At 37.3% G+C, this 23,432-nt stretch overlaps 3 protein-coding genes across 18 annotated transcripts in view; 2 read left to right on the top strand and 1 right to left on the bottom strand.

Annotated features, from left to right (window-relative positions):
* Nucleotides 1-3,670, top strand: part of LOC107089155 (polyhomeotic-like protein 2) — a 51,533-nt gene extending 47,863 nt beyond the window's left edge. For 4 of the 6 annotated variants that reach the window (XM_015381782.1, XM_015381781.1, XM_015381779.1 and 1 more), the window contains exons 12-15: nt 54-156; nt 1,185-1,296; nt 1,826-2,150; nt 2,238-3,668. In XM_015381782.1, the coding sequence (XP_015237268.1) occupies nt 54-156; nt 1,185-1,296; nt 1,826-2,150; nt 2,238-2,392 (695 nt within the window). In that variant the 3' untranslated portion in view covers nt 2,393-3,668. Of the gene's footprint in view, nt 1-53; nt 157-1,184; nt 1,297-1,825; nt 2,151-2,237 lie in introns of all 6 variants that reach the window. The other 2 variants (XM_015381780.1, XM_015381778.1) reach the window with 2 other exon arrangements.
* A 1,604-nt stretch (nt 3,671-5,274) lies between these two features.
* On the top strand, nt 5,275-15,910 carry tcp11 (t-complex 11, testis-specific). Its single transcript, XM_015381759.1, has 10 exons — nt 5,275-5,372; nt 6,418-6,530; nt 6,656-6,785; nt 6,863-6,983; nt 7,454-7,674; nt 9,973-10,109; nt 11,614-11,795; nt 12,712-12,893; nt 13,214-13,386; nt 15,161-15,910. The coding sequence occupies exons 2-10, from the start codon at nt 6,452-6,454 to the stop codon at nt 15,391-15,393; spliced, it is 1,458 nt and encodes a 485-aa protein (XP_015237245.1). The 5' UTR covers nt 5,275-5,372; nt 6,418-6,451; the 3' UTR covers nt 15,394-15,910.
* Nucleotides 15,911-16,165: 255 nt separating this feature from the next.
* LOC107089148 (ankyrin repeat and SAM domain-containing protein 1A-like) overlaps nt 16,166-23,432 on the bottom strand; it is a 75,909-nt gene continuing 68,642 nt past the window's right edge. For 6 of the 11 annotated variants that reach the window (XM_015381751.1, XM_015381750.1, XM_015381755.1 and 3 more), the window contains one exon: nt 16,166-20,147. In XM_015381751.1, the coding sequence (XP_015237237.1) occupies nt 20,066-20,147 (82 nt within the window). In that variant the 3' untranslated portion in view covers nt 16,166-20,065. Of the gene's footprint in view, nt 23,219-23,432 lie in introns of all 11 variants that reach the window. The other 5 variants (XR_001481419.1, XR_001481420.1, XR_001481421.1 and 2 more) reach the window with 1 other exon arrangement.

Raw genomic sequence — 23,432 nt, 5'->3', positions numbered from 1 at the left:
ATCAACCTCTAGTTTTAGTGTCTAATGTTTGTTTGTTTTGTCTTTCCGCACAGAAAAAGAAGAACCCAAGCTGACCTGTGAGTACTGCGGCTGCGTGGATTTTGCGTACACCTTCAAGGGATCGAAGAGGTTCTGCTCTGTGGTTTGTGCAAAAAGGTAAGTTGATTAAGTGTTTAAATTCCTTCCTTTATGTATGGATTTACTGACCAAAGCGTTTACTGACCACGGTATCAAAACCATTCTGACATTAGATCTAAATAAAATTAAGATTTCTTTTATTAATTATTTGAACTTAACATGCAATACGGTTAGCAGGGATTACTGTATTCCGGCCCCGTAGCGATCGCCCGTGGGTTAAAAAAATAAATAAAAATCATTCAAATAAATTGGCGGTAAATAAATTTTAAAAAGACATGCGAAATCCCTCTTGCGTTTCTCAGCCAGTGGTAGCAAAGGAGCGCTCTGAAACTAACCGTATTGGCGAAACAGAAGAAGAAGGGGGCGGGTGCTGTTCACGTTTGCCAGGAGCTACGGCAACAGCTGATTTACATGCGTCAATAACTGATCGTGTATGCGAGTTGGAAATAAGGGTTTGTGCTTTCCTAACTGAACACGACCTCTCATTCACAATAGATATAGATGCACTTTTGCCATCTTCTGGCCGTTTTTGGTATTGGATTTTGAAAAGTTGCATTTAGACTTCAATTATTCATGCAATCTGTGATCCCATGACCCCCACACACATCGCCAATACGGTTAGTTTCAGGCTCTCCTCCAGTGCCTGGAAATCATTTACAGGCTTCATAGTGGATACTGTTTTTGGAATCTGTCCTAAAGGTTTTAGGGGCAAAATATAGGTGAGATAATTTTAGCCCCCTCCTTCTGTGTCAAGGATTTACAGCTGATTGTTGCATTTAAAGAACATGTGTAAATAACAGAACAAAAGGGGCTTTTCTGCTAGGAGAAAAGGGCCATGATTCCAGCTAAATATAGTAAAAGGTCATGGAATTTGCTAAAGAAAATGTATATTAAGGCAATGTATGTAAAATACATAAAAAAAAATCTGCCAATTAGCAAATTTAAAAACATATAGCTAATGGCCTATGTATAATCAAGCTGAGAGGAAAAGTGTAATGTAGATTCTATAAAAACTAGATTTAACTGGAGACTTTGTTTTTTAACAGGTACAACGTGGGCTGTACAAAACGGGTTGGACTTTTTCGTCCTGAGAAGAATAAATCAAGTCGGTGGCGTAAAAGGTCTCATGGACGTTCCAGTATAGAAGCAAAGAAGCAGGTAAAGATGCTCAGACGTTTGTTTGGTGTTATTGCTTATACTTTTTACTCCTTGGTTAAGCTGATGAACTTGGACTAACTGTGGCCCGATTCTCTCGCTCTATATGGATCATTGACTGCTCTATGATCTAAGGCAACCTTTATTGGTGAACAGCCTGAATAATTACTTGGGATTTTCTGCCTGCTGCACATCTTATATAGGGAGCATAAAGCACTGTAAGTCAATCTAGAGGCAGTGGTTTAGTATTGCTGAAATTCTGTGACAATATAACAAGAGGTTAGAACCCTCCAAAATTTTTGACTTAGCATAACTTGTTTTATATCCTTTCCATTAATTCATCTTTCACATTCGGTGTATGACATGCTTATGTCTCATGTCATTAGAACTGAATGGCTGCATCATTTGATTCAGAAACCTCCAAAAGTTGTTTAATAACTTATTGAAACAGTTGTAAGAATTAAATCATTTTTTTCCCCAGTGGCCTTGATCAGTTAAAGTCTCAATATAATTTTTTCTGTTTCCTTCTCAGAAAATGTCCCTGTCACCCCAGCAGCCTCAGGGAGGCTCTATATCCTCGCCACATGCCTCTCAGCCCAGTCAGGAGGAGTCCAGCCCGTGTTCAGACATGTCCAGCTACGAAGAGCCACCATCTCCCATGTCAGCAGCCAGCTCAGGACCCCGCGCTCCCGCTCCGACCTCAGCCCAGGTCCCCGTCCACCGACAAGCAAGCAAGTCCTCAGAGCAAGAGAGCTGCGGCGCAAGAGATGTACCCTCAATCGGCGATCGCTTCATGCCCAATGACCCCACCAAGTGGAACGTAGAAGAGGTTTATGAGTTCATCTGTTCTCTCCCAGGTTGGTAGTGTTTATAAACGGGCTGATTCCCAAAGCTGTGCATCCACGAATCTTATTTTTTAACGCAATTCCTTTCTGTTTGCTCAGGTTGTCAAGAGATTGCTGACGAGTTTCGCTCTCAGGAGATCGACGGACAGGCATTGCTCCTGTTGAAGGAGGACCACCTAATGAGCACTATGAACATTAAACTGGGACCTGCACTTAAGATATTTGCACGCATCAACATGCTCAAAGACTCATAGCAAGTGTTGTGTGTGAATTGAGGTGACGGCACTAGCAGCACTGATTGCTCAGTAACTCGGACTTCTCAGCACTACTGGACCACTTCCTCTATCAACACAAATGAACTCATCCTGCTTCTACTTCACCAGCCTGTAGTAATCGGAGTCATTTTGTCATATTTCTGCAGGCGTGGATTAAAAAAAAAAAGAGCCTTACAGGGTCATTTAGTGCTTAGATTTGAAAAGTTGTGGTTAAGGTCAAATCACGCAACTTCAAAAACAAACTAAAAATGCCTAGCATTTCTAATGTACTGTCAGGAAGCTAAAAAGTGCTGGTTAATCTGTACGAGTAAGAAAACCCACCTGATCAGTGTTACGTTACCACCATTAGCTATACTTTATTCAGTAAACCAGGATTTTGCTCCACAACACCAAGCCTGAAACGGGAAAAATAAAAACCAGTTTACAAAAGAGAACAGATGTAAAAGTAAGCAGTGCTGGAGTACCCTACCTGCTCAGTTGTGCCTGGGTTTGCTCACGCTGCAGCACAATCTGTGCTCATCTGTGGCATTGTGATAAGCACGGGTGAAGTCTGAATTTATTATAAAGTTCATGTTTTGTACAGTTTTGTTGGTGTGTGAAAGAAAGAGATGGCTGAGAGTCTGAGAACAGAAGATTGCATTTAATCATTGGTGTTATGTTTTTTTTTCTTAATTCAATAGAGGGGCTCCTTTTTACTTTGTCTAACAAAAAACAGCCCACAGCTATCAAAGAGCAAAACTGGAATGAATGCAGAGGGGGAAAAAAAAAACAATTTTAGGAGCCTCTTTTGTGTCATTTTTCATTTCAGTGGGTGGGTTTAAAATACTTACAAATGATCTTTTTCAGAATTATTAAGATATGGCATTAATTTTCTGACTCAGGTTTCAAAGACACTAATTTATACAAGGAACAAAATGGTTTGCTGCTCTTGACAAAACCTGATTTATCTTTTTATTTTGGTCATCTTTATGCACAATATGTTGTGGTGTGCAATTGTTTAACAATGCAAGTTTGTCCATGTAAAGCAGTTCATTTATGGAAAAGCTTGGTACTGTTCTTTCTATAAGTTATCATTTTTATTTTAAGAAATTGTTAATACCATTTTAATATTTTGATATATGCAAATTTATAAAATGCCATTGCGTTCCTTTATTTCACGTCTTTTTTAACAAAAAAAAAACGTTTTCTTTGTGTGATAGAAAATGAACTTTTTTAGATAATTCTTTGTCAAAAGCTTGTATTTATGAAAATGGTTTTACATGTTTTGCAGTTATAAATAATTTGCAGAAGAGTTTTGTCTTGGTTTGCTTTATATATTTGGCGCCTAAATAATTTCTGCAGCCCACTTCTCTGAAGTCCTTTTTTCTTACAGATTATCAATTTTGCTCAAAGCAAACGTCTCACAAAAAGTGTCAGGACTTTATGGATAATTCCATCAATTGTCCCACATTTCGGGCTGGTTAGTAGGGCAAAGGGTAGCACTGCTGCTTTGCAGCTAGAAGGTTTAAGGTTCGATTCCCGGCCCAGGGTCTTTCTGCATGGAGTTAACATGTTTCTCTATGCATGTGTTGGTTCTCTCCAGCTTCCTCCCACAGTCCAAAAACATGACTGTTAGCTTAATTGGCTTCTCTATATTCTCCTTAGGCGTGAGTGTTTGTGAATGTTTTTTTTTTCTCTCTCTCTCTGTTGCCCTGCGATGGACTGGTAACCTGTCCAGGGTGTACCCCGCCTCTAGATAGGCACCAGCAACCCTCACGACCCCGCTTGGGATGAAGCATGACGTAAAGTCGGATGACTGATACAAATAACCATTCCACCAGATTGTACTTGTCAGGGGAGTAAACTCACATATTTTTAGCCACCATACAAATTCTAGGAATTATGATCAAGATGAAAATTGACCTTAAGATGTTGCTGAGTATAAAGTGCTATTTAAACAACCTGGTCTCCTTATCACCCCTACACAATGGTTTGCTGATCAAATTCAGGCCATGAATGCAGCAATTCATCTAAAAAAATACATTTAAAAAAATTATGTGACCAACTATTAAATACATGAACTTCTATGATATTCGTTTGCTCTGCTCTTTATGAATAAAATACATTTTTATGGGTTTTGGATTTTTCTCTACGTTTTATTAATTGATACTAAACTAAATACATGCTTGAAATTAACATTTTTTTTAATAAAATAAAATTTATGAATAATGGGGGGAAAGAAAATGGTGAGATGAGGTTATGGTTGGATTTTTTTTGTTTTGTTTGTTCAAAAATATGCTTATCACAAATGTAAAACATTAAAAAGTACAAAGGACATGAAATTATTCTGTTAAGAGTATTGGAAATAATATATATATATATATAATTAAATGCGTATATAATTAATGATATTAATATAAATAATTATAATATCTAGTTTAATATATTAAAACAAGGCTGAACCAGGTCTATCTATAAAGACGGGACTTTTTCTCGATCTTTTTTCAGGCTGGGGCTTAGCCGGAAACCCGGTTTTTCTAGTAAGTAACTGCGTTATACAAAAGGAGCGTTGTAAAAAGTATCGACAGCTTTCCGTTTTGTTTCCACTGTTTTTAAAGAAAAACAACAGAAAAGAGTGGCTACAATAGAATCAACAGGAAGTTCCGCGACAGACACGCCCTTCTTTTTGATTTGATATTGGACCAAACTAAAATGAAATACGAGTATCTGAGGCATTTCTTTTTCAAATAAACATATTTGCACGAAGTAAACCTTTTTATATATATATTTTAACCGAACAGCGAATGTATGTTAAAATCTGGTCAAACCGCAAACAAATATAATTTTTTTTACACCCCCGCCCATTTAAATAGGAATGGTACGGTCCAGGTTTGAACTTGACGGTGATGGAATCGTCGTTTAAACGCCTGAGAGATTCACTGACGTTTCACTTATCAAGTCATTTTAAAGTCAACACCTGGTGAGTTAATTACTGAAACGTTTAATAATTAATTCCGTGCTGAGATATTGGAGTGTTCTTTTATTTTGTTTGTACATTCTCTGTAACTTTATTACATTTTGGACATTTTAAGATAGAAATAGACGAGGGCCATTCTAGATAATACAAAAAAACTATTAATCTTTAAATTGAGATACATGTTAGTTGGTAAATGGTTAAAATCTACATGTTTATGCAAATAAAGGTATAACATTACAATATTATATAAATTGAGCTTTGCCATCTTTTAAGATAATTTTTCCAATTCCATTTTTTTAATAAAAAAACAGAATTGAGCTTTAAAAAATGAACTTTAAAGATGGTGTGTGTGTGTGTATATATATATATATATATATATATATATATATATATATATATATATAAGATATATAAGATACTGCGCAGAACCCTCAAACTCCCAGGCCTCTGGTAGAGGACCCGAGCTTGAGGATGACACATACCACCCCACGAGGGGTGAGAAAACAGTATATATATGCAGAATAGAGGAAAATGCACTTTCTGAACACTGTGTGATTGAATAATTCTGTGCACTTTTCAGTTTCAGACTTTTTTTTTGTAAGAGCCCAATTGCAGCTGCTGAGAATAATTTTTGTTTCTTAACCGGTTTGGCTAGTGTCATTGTTATCTGTGTAAAGCATAGCCAAAGAAGGAACACTTAGTTTTAATTTTTTAAGTTTTTTATCAAGCTTGCTTAATTTTGTGCACAGCATACAACCTCAAAATATTGTTCTTATTGTTTATTGTATTTATTTATTGTATTTAATTTATTAATGAAAATATTTCTGTAGAATTTTGGAGTCTTTGTTTTTATCCTTGTGGTATCGAAAATGGTATCGAGTATCGAATATTTTCCTTAGTATCGGTATCGAGTTGAGGAGTTTAGTATCGTGACAATCCTAATATATATATATATATATATATATATATATATATATATATATATATATATAATATATATATATATATAATATATATAAAAGGCAAACACCTTGTGTGTTATATATAGTTAACAAGGAAAAGAAGTGTTGGCTACTGCAGACATGTCCAGTCGGAGAGAGGTGCCCTCTGATGATTCCCCAGCTGACCTTCCCAGTCTGGAAAAACTCGACTCTCCTGCAGGTATGTGAAGCTTTTCTACAACAGCTCCTGTCTTCTGATGCGTTCCAACCCTGTTAATAATTGAATTATTACCACCATAGAAGTTTAATTATATATATATGTGTGTGATGTGCATGTGGGTTCAGGGAGTCCACCCACATCCTCATTATCTTGTCTGATGGAGCTGGAAAACTGTGTTTCCAACCTGAGCCTCGCTCATGAGATTGTGGTGAATGGAGACTTCTGCATCAAACCAAGGAGCCCTCCCACTGACAGGCAAGACAGACATGTAACCGGTTACAGCTTCATAAATCAAACTGTTTACTTAAATTAAATGACTGCTTCTGTTTTAGCTTGGAGGGCAGAGTGACAGACGTCGTTCACCGGGCATTTTGGGACAGCCTTCAGGAACAACTGAGCAGCGATCCTCCAAACTACAGCCAAGCAGTTATCCTCCTGCAGGAGGTCAAAACTGTAGGTCTTCTTTCCACAAAAAAGTCAATTATCCCTTTCATTTAAATAGCGCCAATTCACAACACATGTCATCTCAAGGCACTTTACAGAGACAAGTCAACCAGATCATACAGGCAAATGAAAGGAAAAAAGATTAAAAAAATTCCCTCAAATGAAATGGGGAAAAAAGAAGTCCAGTCTAAACAAAAATTTATTTTAGGTTTCCAGGAATGCAGCCTGAAAAAAAAAGCAGCCTGCAAACCTGTAGAACCCGATTAAATCAGATAACGTTAGCATTAAAATGATAAAATCTGTTTGCCCAACCTAATTAAGTGATCTGTGTAAAAGCCTTTCATGAGGCAGGGAGTGACAGCACATTTCTTCTTACTTTTAGCTCAATACTGTTCAGAGACCTGGAGAGGATTTATAATGGATGTAAAAAAAAAAATAGTCTGTAACAGGAGATCAACACAGCTTCTGTTTCCTCTCAGATGCTTCAGTCGCTGCTTTTGCCCGGTCATGTCCGGTTGAGGTCCCAGCTGGACGAAGTGCTGGACATGGATTTGATCCAGCAGCAGGTTCAACATGGAGCTCTGGATCTCCACAGGCTGGCTGGATTTGTCATCAACACCATGGCCTCTTTATGTGCTCCAGTACGTGACCCCGAGGTCATGGCACTGCGAGACCTCAAGGAGCCCGTCGAGCTTCTTCGGTAAGAAGACTGATCCATCAAACTTATTTGAATACTCCACAAAAATCTAACAATGTTAACAAATAAAGTTTGTAGCCAGCAATTCATATCTCTTAAACATTTTCGCATGTGATTAGAGTAAGCCCAACAAAAAGCACTGATTTTATTTGATAGATTATAACAAGTCAGTCCATAAATGTAAAGGATAATAGAATAATGTGTGGAGCTGAAGTTTCTTTTCAAATAAAACCATAAAGAGTAGTATGAATTTATATATCTCAGAATAACCCTTGTTTGCAGCTCTAGGTTTTAAGTATTTCAATGTATGTTTGCACATCTGAAGGCGAACAAGATTAGCTTAAATCACTAAGACTAGTCAGACTAGATGAGCAACAGTTTTTAAGGGTTGTCACGGATTAATTTAAAGCTCTGGTTGTTTTTCTCTTTAGGCTTGTTGTCTTGCTAGAATGTGAAACTTTATCCCATAGTTGTTGTTTTTTTAACCACCTTTTTTTTTTTAGCTCCATCTATAATCCCGTCTACACTGAGCAACTACGTGGATGTGCTTAATGAAGCATTCCTTTTTCTTTTTTTTTTCTTTTATAATTGCACTGTCACAAGTACAGAGCAACAAAATCAACTCTATTTAACCCATCTCCTTAGGGAGCAGTGGAGTGCCATTGTGCGGCGCCCGGGGAGCAGTGTGGGAGTTAAGGGTCTTGCTCAGAAAGCCAGAGTAGCAGTCTGTGGGAGTGGGGCTTGAACTCAAAACCTCAGGATTTCAAGCACAATGCCCTAACCACTAGGCCACCACTCCCCAAAGCAGGCATTAGCGAGATGGGTCTTGCCTACGAACCCACAATGGCAGCTCATTGCCCCCAGCTTGGATACAAACCCGGCTTCCTGTTTGCAGGACTTTAGCTAGGCAGCCGCTAGCCATAATTGACCTTTATTGATGTCACACTTAAGAAATTTTATCTCTGCGTTTAACCCATCCCCTTGGGGAGTAGTCGGCTGCCATTGTGCAGCACCCAGGGAGCAGGGTAGGGTTAAGGGTTTTGCTCAGGGACCCAGAGTGGAGGCTATGGGGATCAAACTGGGTACCTTCAACCTTCTGAGAGCACAAGCTCACTGCTTTGACTACTAGGCTAACACTCCCCCTTACAGCATGATGCTGCCACCAACAGGTTTTACCACAATGATGAGCTTAGGTTTAGGATCAGTGCTAGTTTGTCATCATACCTAGATTTTTGCATGTAGGCCAGACGGCAAAATCTCATCCTCATCTGTGACCAGTGTTGTTTTACTTGTTTAATGCATCTTCTATTTTGGGCTTCATGCTGTATGAAAATGCAATCTTTCCTTAAAGGTATAGTGGAGGATTTTTGCAAATTTTTAAAAAGATCTGCCCTCTGCACTTGCATAACCCTGAACCCGCTCCTGGGAGGAAACGCCTATTAAATGCGTCTGAGAGGATGCAGGAGCCCATCTCTCCTTATTTTACTAGCAGTGATGTGAATTGGATTTTTTTAATTAGCATGCCAAACTTTACCAGTTGAGTAGAAACTCTACAACCGAGGCATCAGTGGGAAGCCCGACCGGTGCTTTCAGTGTGTGCCATCGCATGAAAGAATCTCCCAAAAACACTCTGATCTTGTTTCTCTCTTCTGAGGCCTTTCTCTTCTTCTCATACACTTAGTGGGCTCTTTTTCTCTTACGCCCCTCTGCCATTTTCAAAGAACTGCGGTGAGAAAGGTGAGATTCTATGACTGTCGGAAACCGTGGCTCACCACACATACGTATACACCTAAACTTGTGCATGCACAGAAACATATCCGCAGAATGATTGACAATTAGGAGAACCACTTATTTTAATGATGCATCCAGAAAAAGAACATCCTCCACTGCACCTTTAAGTCTTCATTTTAATAGTTGCTTTCTTCTGGACATTTCCATATAATATAAACTGTGTGTTGAATTTATAAGGGCGGCTCTGTTTATACTGAGATCATATTGCAATCAGATTACTTCACTCATTCAGTGCTCTAGTTATTTCTGAAGGCAATTACTTCAGATTTTCATTAGTGAATTCATACTATGGGGGGCTAAATGCAAACACACTCCACACATTTCGATTTTATTTCTTAAAAAGGTTGTATAATTTATTTTCCTTAGATGTCTCAATATACACTACTAAGTGGTGGTTTTAAAATACCAAAACAATACACTATAAAGCTACAAAATGTGAAAAGCTGCTATAGATACGAATACCTTTGGAAGCCACGGTAAAAAATTCAAAGTGTCATCCTTTTCTTTCAGGGGCATCTTCCGCGTTTTGGGGCTGATGAAGACCGACATGGTTAACTTCACCATCCAGAGCCTGAGGCCTCATCTCCTGCAGCAGGCGGTGCAGTATGAGAGAGCCAAATTTCAGCAGATCTTAGACAAGCACCCAGGTAAGGGGAGGGGGTTCGCTCTTCAGTTTTAATTAAGCAATGACAGAGATATATGCAGATGGCATAGGTGACTTTGTGAGAAGAACATTTACGGTAATTTAATGTCTCAGTATTCAATTAAACAGATTCTGACCTCTGTCGCATTAAATCACCATCCTCCAGTGTTTTATCTACTAATGCTCTGTGTGAGAAATTGAACAACCCGACATTAAATCCTCACACAGATATTTAAAGTTAAGCTAAAGCTACTTATTCTTAAAATAGCTTCTACTTATATTGTTTTATTGGCTTTCCAGAACACGAGTAGGTTTTGTTAAGAGCATTAGGCCATAATCAAAATGCTAACACACGTTAACACCTGCAAACATCTGGCTTCTGAGGATAAAGGAGACAGGTCTTATTATTCTGCTCTAAATATATGGTATGGTGTCAGTCCTCTACGTAGTCATCCAGGTGGGTAGAGGACTTTTTCTCTAGGGATATTAAAGTCACTATCAGAAGTCCTCGTCTGCCTAATGGCCAGGTTTTTTTGATCTACAGTATGAGGAAAAGATCTGAATAATTAAATGAATATTTCCAACAAATAATTAGATAATAATTTTCTGCAATTCAGCAGAAAACAAAACAAATTTGTCAAACTTGGAACAAAACAAAACAATGACCTGGTTGTGTGTGCACACCCTAAAGCTATTGCTTAGTTAAAAACACTTTGGATTGGTTGCAGCTCTCCAACTGTTTTGGTAGAAGCCTAATCTTTTTCTGCTTTTCCCTGCAATCATTTCTTCCAATCTATCGGGTTACGCAGATATTTTCTAGATAAACCCCATCTAGCTTTTTCATTTCAAAACTTAACCTTTCTGCCATGAAATTTCCCCTCATCTATCTTGTTCACTCAGTCAGCTTTGATCACACTGGTCAGAGCCTACTGGTACCTGAAACCATTCATCATTCCATCCTCCTTAAAAAACAGCTCTGGTTCCTGTTGCAGAAAAGATCATGATCGGCAATGAACGTTGGATTAGAACTAACCTTTTGGGGATTATATAGCATAATAAAAAAAATTAATGTTTTTTTTCTCATTTCTGCCACAGGTCTTTAGATTTCAGATGGACATTTTAAAGGCTTCACTTTAGTCCAGATATTTCCTCATATATAACCTGCTGGGCAGAAGTTCCTTTGATTCCTTCAGCTCTGCTCTGAGAAGTTTAGGTGTTTCCACTATAACTGAATTTGCACTAATTTTCCACAACTTTACAGTGAAAATATTTCTACATGCAATGCAGTGGATTTCGGTACCTTTCTGCTGACTGATGCCTTTGTTCATTTATATCAGCTCCCATCATGTCTTATAGACAATCTATTTTTAGAACTTCAAGTAAGCATAGATTATTCTGCATCTTTGCACTGTAAAAAAAAAAAAGATCCTGTAAATATCAACGGTTTCTGGAGCAATATTTAACTGGAACTTAATTTCAGAATCTCCCCATTTTTTTTTTATTCTCAGCTTCTCTTGACAACACAGCTGCTTGGCTTCAGGCGGCAGCATCCGAGGAGGCAGCGACGCTCCAAGATCAGTGCAACTCTCCTGGTTCTGACAGGCCTGCTCTTCCTAGTGCCACGGCTATTCTAAACCGCGCCTACATGCGTCTCCTCCACTGGGACCCACAAGACCAGAAATATCCAGAGGTAGTGCCAGCCTGCAAAATTAACTCTCACAGCTCCTTTTATTTCACTGGGTTATATTTTATTGATTAGGTGGGAATATACAGTAGCTCCATACGCTCCTCCTCACCCTGCTGCACGTTAACACATGTGACAGGACATCACAGCTCATGTAGACCATCAGCTCCAAACTCTTTAATTACATGTATCATCACGGCACTGTCAGATGGAGTCACTTATCAACCATCAGTAATGCTGCACATGTGTTTAGTTTGGAAAGGGAATCTATAGAGTTTTTTTTTTACCAGTTTATTTGACCTATTTGGCTCTTCTGGTTGCTCTAACATTTCTGTACAACCAGCTTTAATTTAAAGGGACCTTTAAGTAAAACTCACAGAAAAAGCTGTGATTTAGCATCAAATAACGCAACATTTGCGAAGTAACCTTCATGAAAGACCAAAGAGGACTTTCCACACAGGAAATCTTGAACTGTTTTCGTAAATTGTACCTGTGCAGTGTAACTTCTAATTTTATGTTTATTTATTTATTTATGTCATAGATACAGGATTTTTATTTTTTATTTTATTTTTTTTATTAAAAAGCCTAACTGGGAATAGGAGAGTCTGACAATATTTAGTCTTAACATCCCTGCACATAAATATATAAATTTAGATTAGTTTATTCTCTGTATGCATTTGCAATACATGCTCAATTTGTTATAATAAATATATAGAATAGATTTCTGTAATCTAACAATTAGAGCAAAAATAAAGTGTAAAAAACAATTGAAATAAAGCTAACAGGGCTTGATAATATATTCTTAAAATATTTGTGTCCAACCAGAGTGAGAAACTAGTATATATATTCATGAGGTCATAGTACATGACCAGGAAACCCTTTGAGAAATTACTCATGGCAATGAGGTGCCTGTGTTTTGCAGAGCATGCTAATGGACCGATCCCGCCTGGACGCTTTGAGCCAGCGGCTCCAGATGTTGGTCCTGGAGGCTTCAGTGTTGCTCCTGACTGGCACTCAGTGTCGGGGTGTAATTTTCTCCCTACAAGGGTTTGTAGGTAAACTCAGGCAAACTATCACTGCCCTGCTGGAAGGCAGTCACACCAGGTAAGATCAGGACAGGGTGATGTATGTGCTGTCTGTCATGGAGAACAGGTACCGTATGAGATGGACACCAATGGGGGTGACAGGAGACGACTGGGTTGTCAGAACAGATCCAGCTAACCTAATTTTTTCTGTTTAAGAGAAACCTTGTCATAATTATTGGATGACTGCAGACCAACAGGTTTACGCATCCTACAATCATAACTGACTTTTAAATATTTGAAGCTTTTAATCCCTAATTAAACATTAAGCATAATAATTCTCTGCGAAACCCAATACATTTGAGCTGGTACAGAGTTTAACTCTTGTTTCTGCTGCTCCAGGGAAGTCGACCTCAAGAGGGCCCTATTGGAGCTTGGAGAGGCGGTGCTGCAGCAGGTGAAAGAAGCTCAGAGCACCCAGGGAGGAGGGGGGATGCCTCAGGAGAGCCAGGATCTGCTGAGAGGACAAATATCTGACCTGTGGAAGAATAACAACCCGGTTCGCACACTTATAGGTCAGGCAGGACTCCAAGAGTAGTTATTTTCCACTGCTTCTCTTTAATCAAAGTGTGGTGCGGAAAATGCAGATGTTCTGATTATAAGATAGACCAATTTAAAGCAAAAAAAAGAACAAATTTGAGCATTTGATCTCTTTGAATGATTCCTGGATAGTTTACATCATCCTTTGTAGAACAGAAACATTAGAACTCCAACCATCTCCTCCTAAATATTAATCAGCCTTTTGCTTTCTGACTGCAGGCTTTGACTCCATCTCCCATAAACACACCATAACACATATAAGGGAGATGACGAATTCAAAGAGATTAATTATATGTTTATCTCCTTAATCTCCCTGAAAACATAATATCTGTTTCCATCGCTATGCACTTCTACTCCCACTCGTTTCATCCTTCTTGCTTCTGTTTGTACAAAACTAAATGTTAGAGAACCTCAAACCTCCTCAACTTAAAATGTGATAAAACTGAGGTTTTTATCATCTCTTTCTAAAATACCAAAATCCCATTTGCTACTATTTTTACTCCTGTTTTTTTTTCTTCCCAGAACTGGGCATCAATAGCAATTTGTAACTCCCTTTTAAAGCCAATAATAACATTGCTTCTATGTAACTTTTACATTTCATCTGCACATCAGATTATATAATACCAAAGGCAAAAAAGGCCAGTTTGTAATTAACATATAACTGATATTTGATATATTTAATCATTAGAATAACAACTAAAGAAACTTAGCGAGTCAGAAGTTAGAATTTGAATATAGCATATTTGAAAAAAAAAAATCAAATAAACATATTAAAGGTATAGTGGAGGTTGTTCTTTTTCTGGGTGGATCATAAAAATAAGTTGTCCTCCTAACTGTCAATCATTCTGGAGATATGTTTACGTAAGGCCATCCTACATGCTTGTCCCCATTTTCACTTACAGTACCAGTGGTGAGTCTGACAGTGGAAATTACAAATATTTTGGAAAGTAAGCTTGTTTGAGCGATGCAAACACCCAGTTTTAAACAAAGCATGCACAAGGAGAAATTAACTTGTGCACGCTTTTGCACACGTTTACCAAGCGTTCCCTCTCGGGAGCGGGTTAAAGGTTGTGCATGTGCATTTTTTTTGTTAAAGGGAGAGGGTGGGTCTTTTCAGAAATTTGTGAAAATCCTCCACTATACCTTTAAGTATTTAATTTTTTCTGTCATATCTGTGAAGCTTCTCTATCATCTAGGTCATGGTCAAGCTTGACAATTTCTATTTAAGCAACTGGACTTGAAGTTTTCTAGAAGACGTTTAGCCTCGTTCCTGTTTATCATGAAATAGTTCAAACTTGATGCAGCAGCACAGGGAGAGATTAACCTTCATATACGCAGGTTAAAATATTATTCATTTATTCTGCATCAGTATTTTTAGCCATTTTATTCATTAAAGATAAAATTACTGATTTGCTTCCCGTTTTTTTTTACATATCTAGATCAGCTTTTCTATGACTTGTTCACTTGTAGAGCATTTGACCCATTTAAATTTTGTTTAACTTGTGATGCACTGTAAACCTACAGTGGTTAACAAGTGCTTTTAAATTAGATTTATTATTAATGTTAAAGGCCGTTGAAAGCTTGTGTTTAGGGATTCACAGTTTGCCTCACAAACAACCTTTTTCATTTAAGTAAAGGGAAAAAATAGATAGCACTTCATTTCACTTTTTCCCTGTTGACATGCCTTCAAACTTTGATGATGGCCTCACCGTTCTGACCTTCCTCCTTCTGTTTTTCAACCCAACGCAGGAGAGAGAGTTCAGGGCTCCCTCCTGGCCATGCTGCAAGGCGGCTCGGGTAAAAGGCGTCCAGAGCTGCATTTCCCCCTCGGGCTGTTGAGTCCTGAGCTAGCAGAGTTGGGGACGGCCTTTGGGCAAATTGTTCACTTCAACCGAACAGTCTTTGGTCCGTTCTACGCACCCATCCTTAGGAAGCTGCTGCTACCATCAGGAGAGAGTGAAACTGGGGAAGACTCACGCTGACAAAGGACTGAACCGGAAAACACAGAATGTCATGATCATAAGCTGGGATGTTTTTATCCAAATTTTGGATTGTAAATATGGTGTTTGAGCTAAAAATCTGTGGTCAGAACATGAAACTATGCAGTTTAAGTCTCTGTTGTTTATTCACATGTACAGTTTGAAGAAACAAAATATTTTCTCAAAGGTCAGGAGGACTAAAGTAGAAGTAAAAGCATAAGGCAGAAACTGAATTCCAACAAATCTGTTTTTACAAAACATTAAGGAAGGATATGTAGCAAAAATAAATAGCAACAGACCAAAAGGTTAAAACATAAGCACTGAAATGTATGCTGAAATATTCTTTATGCTAAGCTTTACCTTGTTTTCTGATGTTGAGTGTTTACACATAAATTACCAAAGGCATTACACAGTTTTTCATTTATTTCTTTTTATTCTTCGTCTTTTGCACCTTTGATTGTAAACAAGATATATACTGTTAGAGGGGAAATGTGTTACTAAACAGGGTTTTTTTGGGGAACAAAAAAGTTGTTGTGTTTTGTTTTTTCACAGCGATTCAAACTGATAACATTACAGAACAGATAAATAAAATTACAGAACTCTCCCACACAAATATTATGAGAGAAACATTGCATTTAAAAGTAATGAGCTGAGTGAAAAAGGTGATCATAAACGCATATTATCTATTTTATTTTTAATTAAAGTACTAATAGTTTTTTGAATCTGTTTGATAAGTATTTTTTTATGCTATTTTCTTTTTGGAAAAGCTTATTGTCTGTTTGCTAGCACAGCAACCTTTCAGAATAAGAGCTGTGGGCAGCGATTAAGGTGATGAACGCACTAAGCAGTATGTTAAAATACGCCTTTATTGCTTTTTAGTTTAAAAAATAACTCACACTCTCAAATCCACCAAAATACAGTTTTTTTTACCAGATTTCTGAACTTGACGGAAATATTTTATTTAGCTTCAGTTTTTATTGATTTCAGACCCTTAGGGTCTGAAGGCTCATCTCTTTGCAGAACTGGTTTAGATGCTGAAGTGTCAATTTAACCATGTTAAATAGCTAATAGCTGCTACAGCGGGACTCCAAAAACACACGCTACATACGGTATGTAAATCTGGCAAAGTGGTTGATTTTAGCTTAGTTTGATCTAAATGTATGATAGATTTGCTCCCTTTGCAAACACCTTTGGTTATGCTTTGTCTGCAGGAGCTCTCTTTCCCATGTGACTTTAACACAATGGTCATATTTCGTCGTACAAAACTCTTATTTCCACCGTTAGTGAGACAGTCCTCAAAGTTTCGGGATTTCATGTCCTTATGGTTAATTAATGGTTTATTTAAACAGACTCTTCTCACATGAGAAAAATCAAAGATTGTTTAAGTCTGATTTTATTTAATAGAAAAGTACTTTAATATAATAATAAAATGAAAATTGTTATGTTTATAATTCTAGCATCAAATGACAATAAAACTCTCAGTACTGAGGCAGTTATACGGACTATAGAAATAGATTGTTTAGAACTGAGAGATCTCTGGTACATTAATAGAGCATGCAGAGGCCAGCCTTTATGATTGGCTGTCTAATGTGATGTAGTTCTCACAATTCAACCTTTGATTGGGTGATTAGTCACTTGTGACAACTCATATCATTTTCTTCATCCATTACTATTTGTTGGGCCGTTTAAGTTGAATTCCTGCAATATTTTGTTATGGTTTTCCTCGGCTAAAGTTATTTTGGGAGATTTGCTGTGTAATATAAGTAATAGAGTTTCAACACCAGCCAAAGTGAACCTGCAGATGCTGAGAAGATGAAGAGAAGATGCTGCACTGAAATTCAAAGGAAACCTTATTATCATAATTCATAATAATTAAATCATCCTTGAAACTAGTTTTCTAAAGCCTTTGAGACTACTTTATAAAGGTTATTAAAATCAGTTTTAATATCTATGTATGTACGAATGTGGATAGACACACACAAAATTGCTGGTACCCCTCATTTAATAAACTAAAAAAAACAAAAAAAAACTAAACAAAAACACAATGGCCAAAGAAATAATTTGAATCTGACAAAAGTACTAATAAAAAATTCAATGAAAATGACAGTCCGACTATGCTTTATGTCTATTCTTCAATAGTACGGTTAGCAAGACAACCAGAAAAAACTAATGAAACAGGGCTGGACAAAAATGGTACCCTTAACTTCATATTTTGTAATCAAATGCTTCCTGTAAATGCCAGTTAACTTCTGCTCCTCTCAGCAGGTATTTTGCCCCACTCCTCGTGAGTAAACTTCTACAGTTGTCTTTTGAAGGCTACCTTTTCTGGATGACATGTTTCAGCTCCTTTCAAAGATGCCCAATTGGATTTAAGTTGGGCTCATAGAAGGTCTCTTCAGAATAATCCCATTTTTAGCTGTGTGCTTTGGGTCATTATCCTGTTGAAGACCCGTGACGTGCAACTGAGACCATGCTTTCTGACAATGGGCAGCACATTCTCTCTAAAACTCCTTGATATTCTGGAGATTCTATTGCACCCTGCAAATATTCAAGACACCCAGTGCCAGAGTGCCATCTTTGTGAACATATGTGAACACAGACCCGATGTGCCTTGGCAGAAAGTTAGATTTGATCTCATCTGTTATCATCTGATATCATGTGACCTTCTCCCAGAGGGTCTGTGGCCTGTCAATGTATAGTTTGGCAAATTCCAGTCTGGATTTTTCATGATTTATATTCAATTTTTTATATTCATATTTGGCTCAAACAAAGTTGAACTTGAAGTTCACCATTAATTTCTTTGGACGTTTTACTAGTTTCTTTCGTTGCCAATTATATTATTTGTCTCTTTGTCATAACTTCTTCCTGTGGCCACTTCCATGGAGGTAGACTACATCTTAAATTTTTTATTAATATGTGCAACTGTAGTGACAGAAACACCACACTGCTTTGAGATGGTCTCATAGCCTCCTATAGTGACCATTGGGGTTTTTTGCTTTTGTTAAAAAAGGGGTACCAGCAATTATGTCCTTGTATATTTAACAATATAAGCCAACTCCTAATGTCAAGACCTTGTGGTTGTTGGGTTTTTCTATTAAAAAAATAAATAAATCAATAGCACAAACTTAATAAATTAACAACATAATAAAGCTTAAATTGATAATTTACTGTATGCAACATCATGACTCAGTGTTACACTTAGGAAAGTAAAAAAAAAAAACAGTTTCTTACTGTTTAGCCTATTTCTTTATTTTACTGTTTGGCATCAAACTCTCATGATTTAGACACCTTTTTTACATTTTGGCACTTTAAATATTTAAGTTATTACAACTAATCTTTTTGTTTCTTTTCTTGTTTTTTTTAAGGAGTTTAAATTGGAAAGATGCAACATGCATTAGCATTTTCAATTCTCAAATTTGGAGTGAATTTCTACTGTTGCAGTGGGATGGGTGGAAAGTAGCAGAGCTGTGCGTAGTAGCAAGCTAAATGTTCAGAAAGCATCGAATATATCTTTATATCTTTTTAAAACACAACGTGTTGTTTGAAGCAGCCTCCATGATCCTTAAAGGAAAGTGTTCCTTCTGCTGCTCCACGATTTTAGACTCGTTTCGTGAGCTAAAACTTCATTTAAGTTGTTACAGAGGTTAGATATAAATAAGTGTACATTTTTTTTACATCTTAACAGAGCACATGGAAAAAGCAAAACAAAACTGTATAAAGGTAGTTTATAATGTGAAGTTTTCTCATTAAATTCATTTTCTGTGAGCCCTTAAAACAACAGCTTTACACGTAAATGCTTTGTTCGTGCTTGTTGCATTTTAACTGCTCTTTGAATGCCAACAAGAGAAACACAGCAATACTAATCTTCGCTTTCCTTTCCTTTTTTTTTCTCTTTTCAAAGATCCGCAGGAACTCAGTTCCGCAACTTGAAAATAATAAAGTACATGAGAGGCACAAACGGGGCTAATCGTTTGTTTAGATTAGAAGTTGCACCACCCACTAATCTTGTTCAGCAGGGAAAACAATGAAAGCACAATTGTACAATAATTACCATCTTGTAATGTCACTTTTGATTTTGAACAGCTGGTGTAATGTGTCTGTTTTTAACTGCTCAGCCATGTAAAGAAAATCAATGCTGACAACCGACTTGAGAGGGTTTCTTTAGTCTTTGTATTATTTAATATCATGAATATAATATTGCTTTGAAATTCGAAACAGTATCACATTTTCAACAACAAGCTATACTCTGACCACAAATATGGGCAAAGCATTGTATGCTGGAACAGTTTATTTTTTTTCTCTACATTTTGTCACTCATTATCAAATCCCATTCATCTTCTTCACCTTAATCAGTAGAAATTCTCATTAATAGTAATACTAACGGGCTACAGAGCTCTAAACATAACAGTACCTACAGGACAAGATCAGTTAGATGGAGGCCAGGAATTAGACCTGACCATACTGTCTGACCTCTCTCCAAACAGGATTGATATACAGCTCCTGTTTAGCCAGTGATGTGTGACCACAAGTTACCTTTTGGCTGTGAGTTAGGGATTCATCTTGGGGGCAGTGCAGGAGCAGAAGGTGTACAGAGTGAGATATAAATGTCAGAATAACGCCGCTTGGCCCTTTCTCCCTCTTTTTTTATCGTTTTCCCTCTGCTTTGTGCACTAATTCAACCCTCGCAAACACACTCGCATCGGCTGCTCCCCTTCAACTCACAGCTTGGTGTCCGGAAACTTGAACGTTGGGGTGAGCTACACAGGGAGAATACGAATGTTAAAAAAGAGGACCGGTACATGCACAGCCACATCATGCTACCAAAAACTTGCTTTAAATAGCTGCTCTTCATTAAAGTGTAATGCTTTTTTTTTTTTTTTTTCTTAATAGTGTGCAGCCATACGAGAGCAGGTTGTCTTGGTGACATACAAAATGGTGGTGGTGGAGGTGGTATGGGGGGGACGAGTGTGACAGAAATTGTGAGAACGGTGGAAACGGATGGATGGGTATGAATTAGGATGTAAACTGAGAGAGGGAACATAAAAGGCATATGGCAGATGAAAGAGCGAGAGACGAGACGCTGCTACAGTACAGTACACACAGAGACTGCTCAGGCCAAGTGCATCAGAGGGGACAAAACACAAAGACACTGCCAAACATGCATCATCAGTGGAAGCTAACAGATAAAAGTCGGAACAAAGTGGCAATGACATAACCACGGCTCCGCACACACAGCAGCTACATCTAAAGAGTCTCCAGACACACTGTCTTTGGAGAGGAGCTCAGTCCCTCACTTCTCCTGCGGCACACAGAGAAACAAGGACAGCGGCCAGTGATGCAGCAGTCCAAATCCACGTGGACAGACAGAAACAAAGCATACAGGACACACGGCTGGCAGTGCACGCGGTGGGGGCGGGGATTAAGAACCCAATATCTCAATTTCACAATCAGCATATTTTTTTTAATCACAGTGCAGGAGGAAAATACTTTGTCTGAATAATCATGGTTTCAGCTTTACAGATCTACCGCATGAACCGGACACCAAAACAGGACGAGATTTGGCTCTCTCAGGTGATGTGACAAACTTTAAGTGATCTGTTTCAAATTTAGAAGTGGTGGTAAATAAAAACCCAACTATTTAATATACATGTATAATAAGCTATGCTATAAAGGGAACTGTGCACCAAACTGTGCAGGGGGCTCATGTTACACTCATGTTAAAGAGACGGCTCACAATTTTGTTTTAAGTGGAGCTATGTTAGAAGGTTATAAGAGTTTCATATCTTACCTGCAGCACATTATTGTTTTGGTGTCTTCATTAAGAGAAAAATCTGATGAGTTAGTCCTGGAGGCTGAAGCTAAAAGGGCCGAAGCCAAAGAGAAATCTAGTATTTTAAAAAAGACTTAATTTAAATCAGTTTATGCAAAGGCTTTTGAAAAATTTTAAAATGCTAAAAAGAAATGCTCATGTTGGGAGACTGTTGAAATAAAAACTGTAGATGTTTTTGGCATACACTATTTTATATATTAATACACTGCATTACTTTTTTACTGGTAGTTACTGTATGTGGAAACACAATTTTATAAGCCTATTTCAACCCTTTCAGTTGTTGTATTGGAGTAAAAAACAGTTGCAAATGAGCCTATATTCTCTAAATTTAAGGGCTTAAAAAATTAATAAATAAGGATGAGAAGTTCTGGATGTATGTTTTATTTATACATAATAAGTGTATTAATGTGTAGTTCATTTAATAACGATATAAAGATCCAGAATTTGAGCCCATTTTTTTCCTTATCTCTTTTCATATAATTGTTTATATTTACTTAAACAGATTAATATTTAGGCTTCTTAAACAAATGAATAAAAAATATATAAGTTTTTACATTTTTGCAAAAAAAGACACAGTCGCTGCTTAATTTCCCCCCAAAAATAAGACAATGTTAAAACCATAACATGTCAATTAATTTAGTGCAGTAATCATTATATTTAAAAAAAACAAGTTAGTTTCGCCTGCGTTTAAAAAGTAGCTGCAGGGAAGGAGCGCAGAGCTCCTTTACATCGTGCTAATGTCTCAAGCCATTTTAGGGTTTATTTTATTTGTCCCACCTTCAGTTTAACACCACAAATGTTTTATTATTTTATTCATTGATCCAATAAGTGTCTTTATACGATGAAAGGAGGATGTAACCAAAGTAATGGGGGAGTTTTTATTTAACATCAATAGGGTTTCAAAAATAGAAAACTTTGATTATGAGGAAAGGAACATTTTTGGCTTGAAGACCTGTAACATATTTCACCCATTTGGCTTCATCCCACAAACCGAACAATTTGACCGTTAGATTAATCGTTGTCTCTTAATTGTCCCCAGGTCTGAGCGATACACTGACACTCTGTCCTCAGCATCATCCAGCAATGGGAACTCTGATTAGCTTCACTCTTCAGGAGAAGCTCGTTTGGATTTTTAAATGAAGACACCAAAAGATTTGTTTACTGATTTAAGAGATCAACTCCTTCTTCCTTTTTAACACAACCTCACTTAAAAACATCAGAGCAGTCTCTTAAAAGAAATCTTCATGTGTTGAATACAAAAATAAGTGAAACATGGGACTATTGTCAATATTTACGTTTTTTTTCTTTCTCTTTTCATTCTTTTACCTCTTATTGAGATATTTTCAGTTACTTCCCATCTTTAAAAAAGTATCACAAAATGCACTAATACTCCACTTGCACTTTAGGAAAACAAAGTTTTAAAAGGGATAGTGCTTTTTTTTTCAAACACAGTGCTTTTAGTTTTGCTTTTTTTAAATGAAGAAGATTTTGCAGGCTCTCAGCGCTACCATTAATGCTAACAGGCACTGGGCAGTACAAGGCCAGACTCATCTCAACAAACCTGTACCATCATCTATGTAACATCTTCCCAGCCAGTCACAATTAAATACAGCAGAAAAGCCAAAAATGTTTTTTTTTTTCTCCTTCCCCTCTTTTAAAAACTGGTTGGAGGCGTGCAGCTGTTGGGTGCTGGAGTTTGGCAGGATAGGGGATTACTTGGGAGTTTTAGTCGATTATAGATATCGCAACATCGTGTAGGAAGGTTTCAGTTCTCAGTCAGCTTTGAGTTCAGACATCAGTGATCGATTTGTGACCAATCCATTTGTGGTCTTACTATGAGTACTGTACAAATGAGTAAAAAAATACAGGTTGTTTGCTGCATGTTGCTGTTTTTCTTTCACTATATTTATATGTATTTGTCCATCTTGTGTCCCATGCTAGCAAAGCAGCCTCCTCATAGTGCCTCACAGTGGTAGATGCCTGGTAAGACAGGACAGGCTACAGATGGAGAAAGGAAAAAAAAATAACTTGTAACTTTCTTGAAACAAAACAAATTAATTAATAAACCAAAAGCCAAAAATATACTTGAAAATGTGAACATAAAATGCTTTTACTACTGATCTGAAGCTTTATCTATGGGGGTCTTAAAGGAACAGAGCAACATTATGCAAAGAATATTAATGATTTGATAAGAAATGATAGTAATAAAGTA

The sequence above is a fragment of the Cyprinodon variegatus genome, unplaced genomic scaffold (genome assembly GCF_000732505.1).
Source record: "Cyprinodon variegatus isolate N-32 unplaced genomic scaffold, C_variegatus-1.0 Scaffold241, whole genome shotgun sequence".
Taxonomy (NCBI): domain Eukaryota; kingdom Metazoa; phylum Chordata; class Actinopteri; order Cyprinodontiformes; family Cyprinodontidae; genus Cyprinodon; species Cyprinodon variegatus.
This window is presented reverse-complemented; position numbering and strand designations above follow the sequence as displayed.

Coding starts and splice junctions, on each gene's coding strand:
- tcp11 (XM_015381759.1), top strand. CDS start 6,452: ATGTCCAGTCGGAGAGAGGTGCCCTCTGATGATTCCCCAGCTGACCTT. Junction 6,984..7,453: donor TCCTGCAGGAGGTCAAAACT/GTAGGTCTTCTT, acceptor GTTTCCTCTCAG/ATGCTTCAGTCGCTGCTTTT. Junction 13,387..15,160: donor CCCGGTTCGCACACTTATAG/GTCAGGCAGGAC, acceptor AACCCAACGCAG/GAGAGAGAGTTCAGGGCTCC.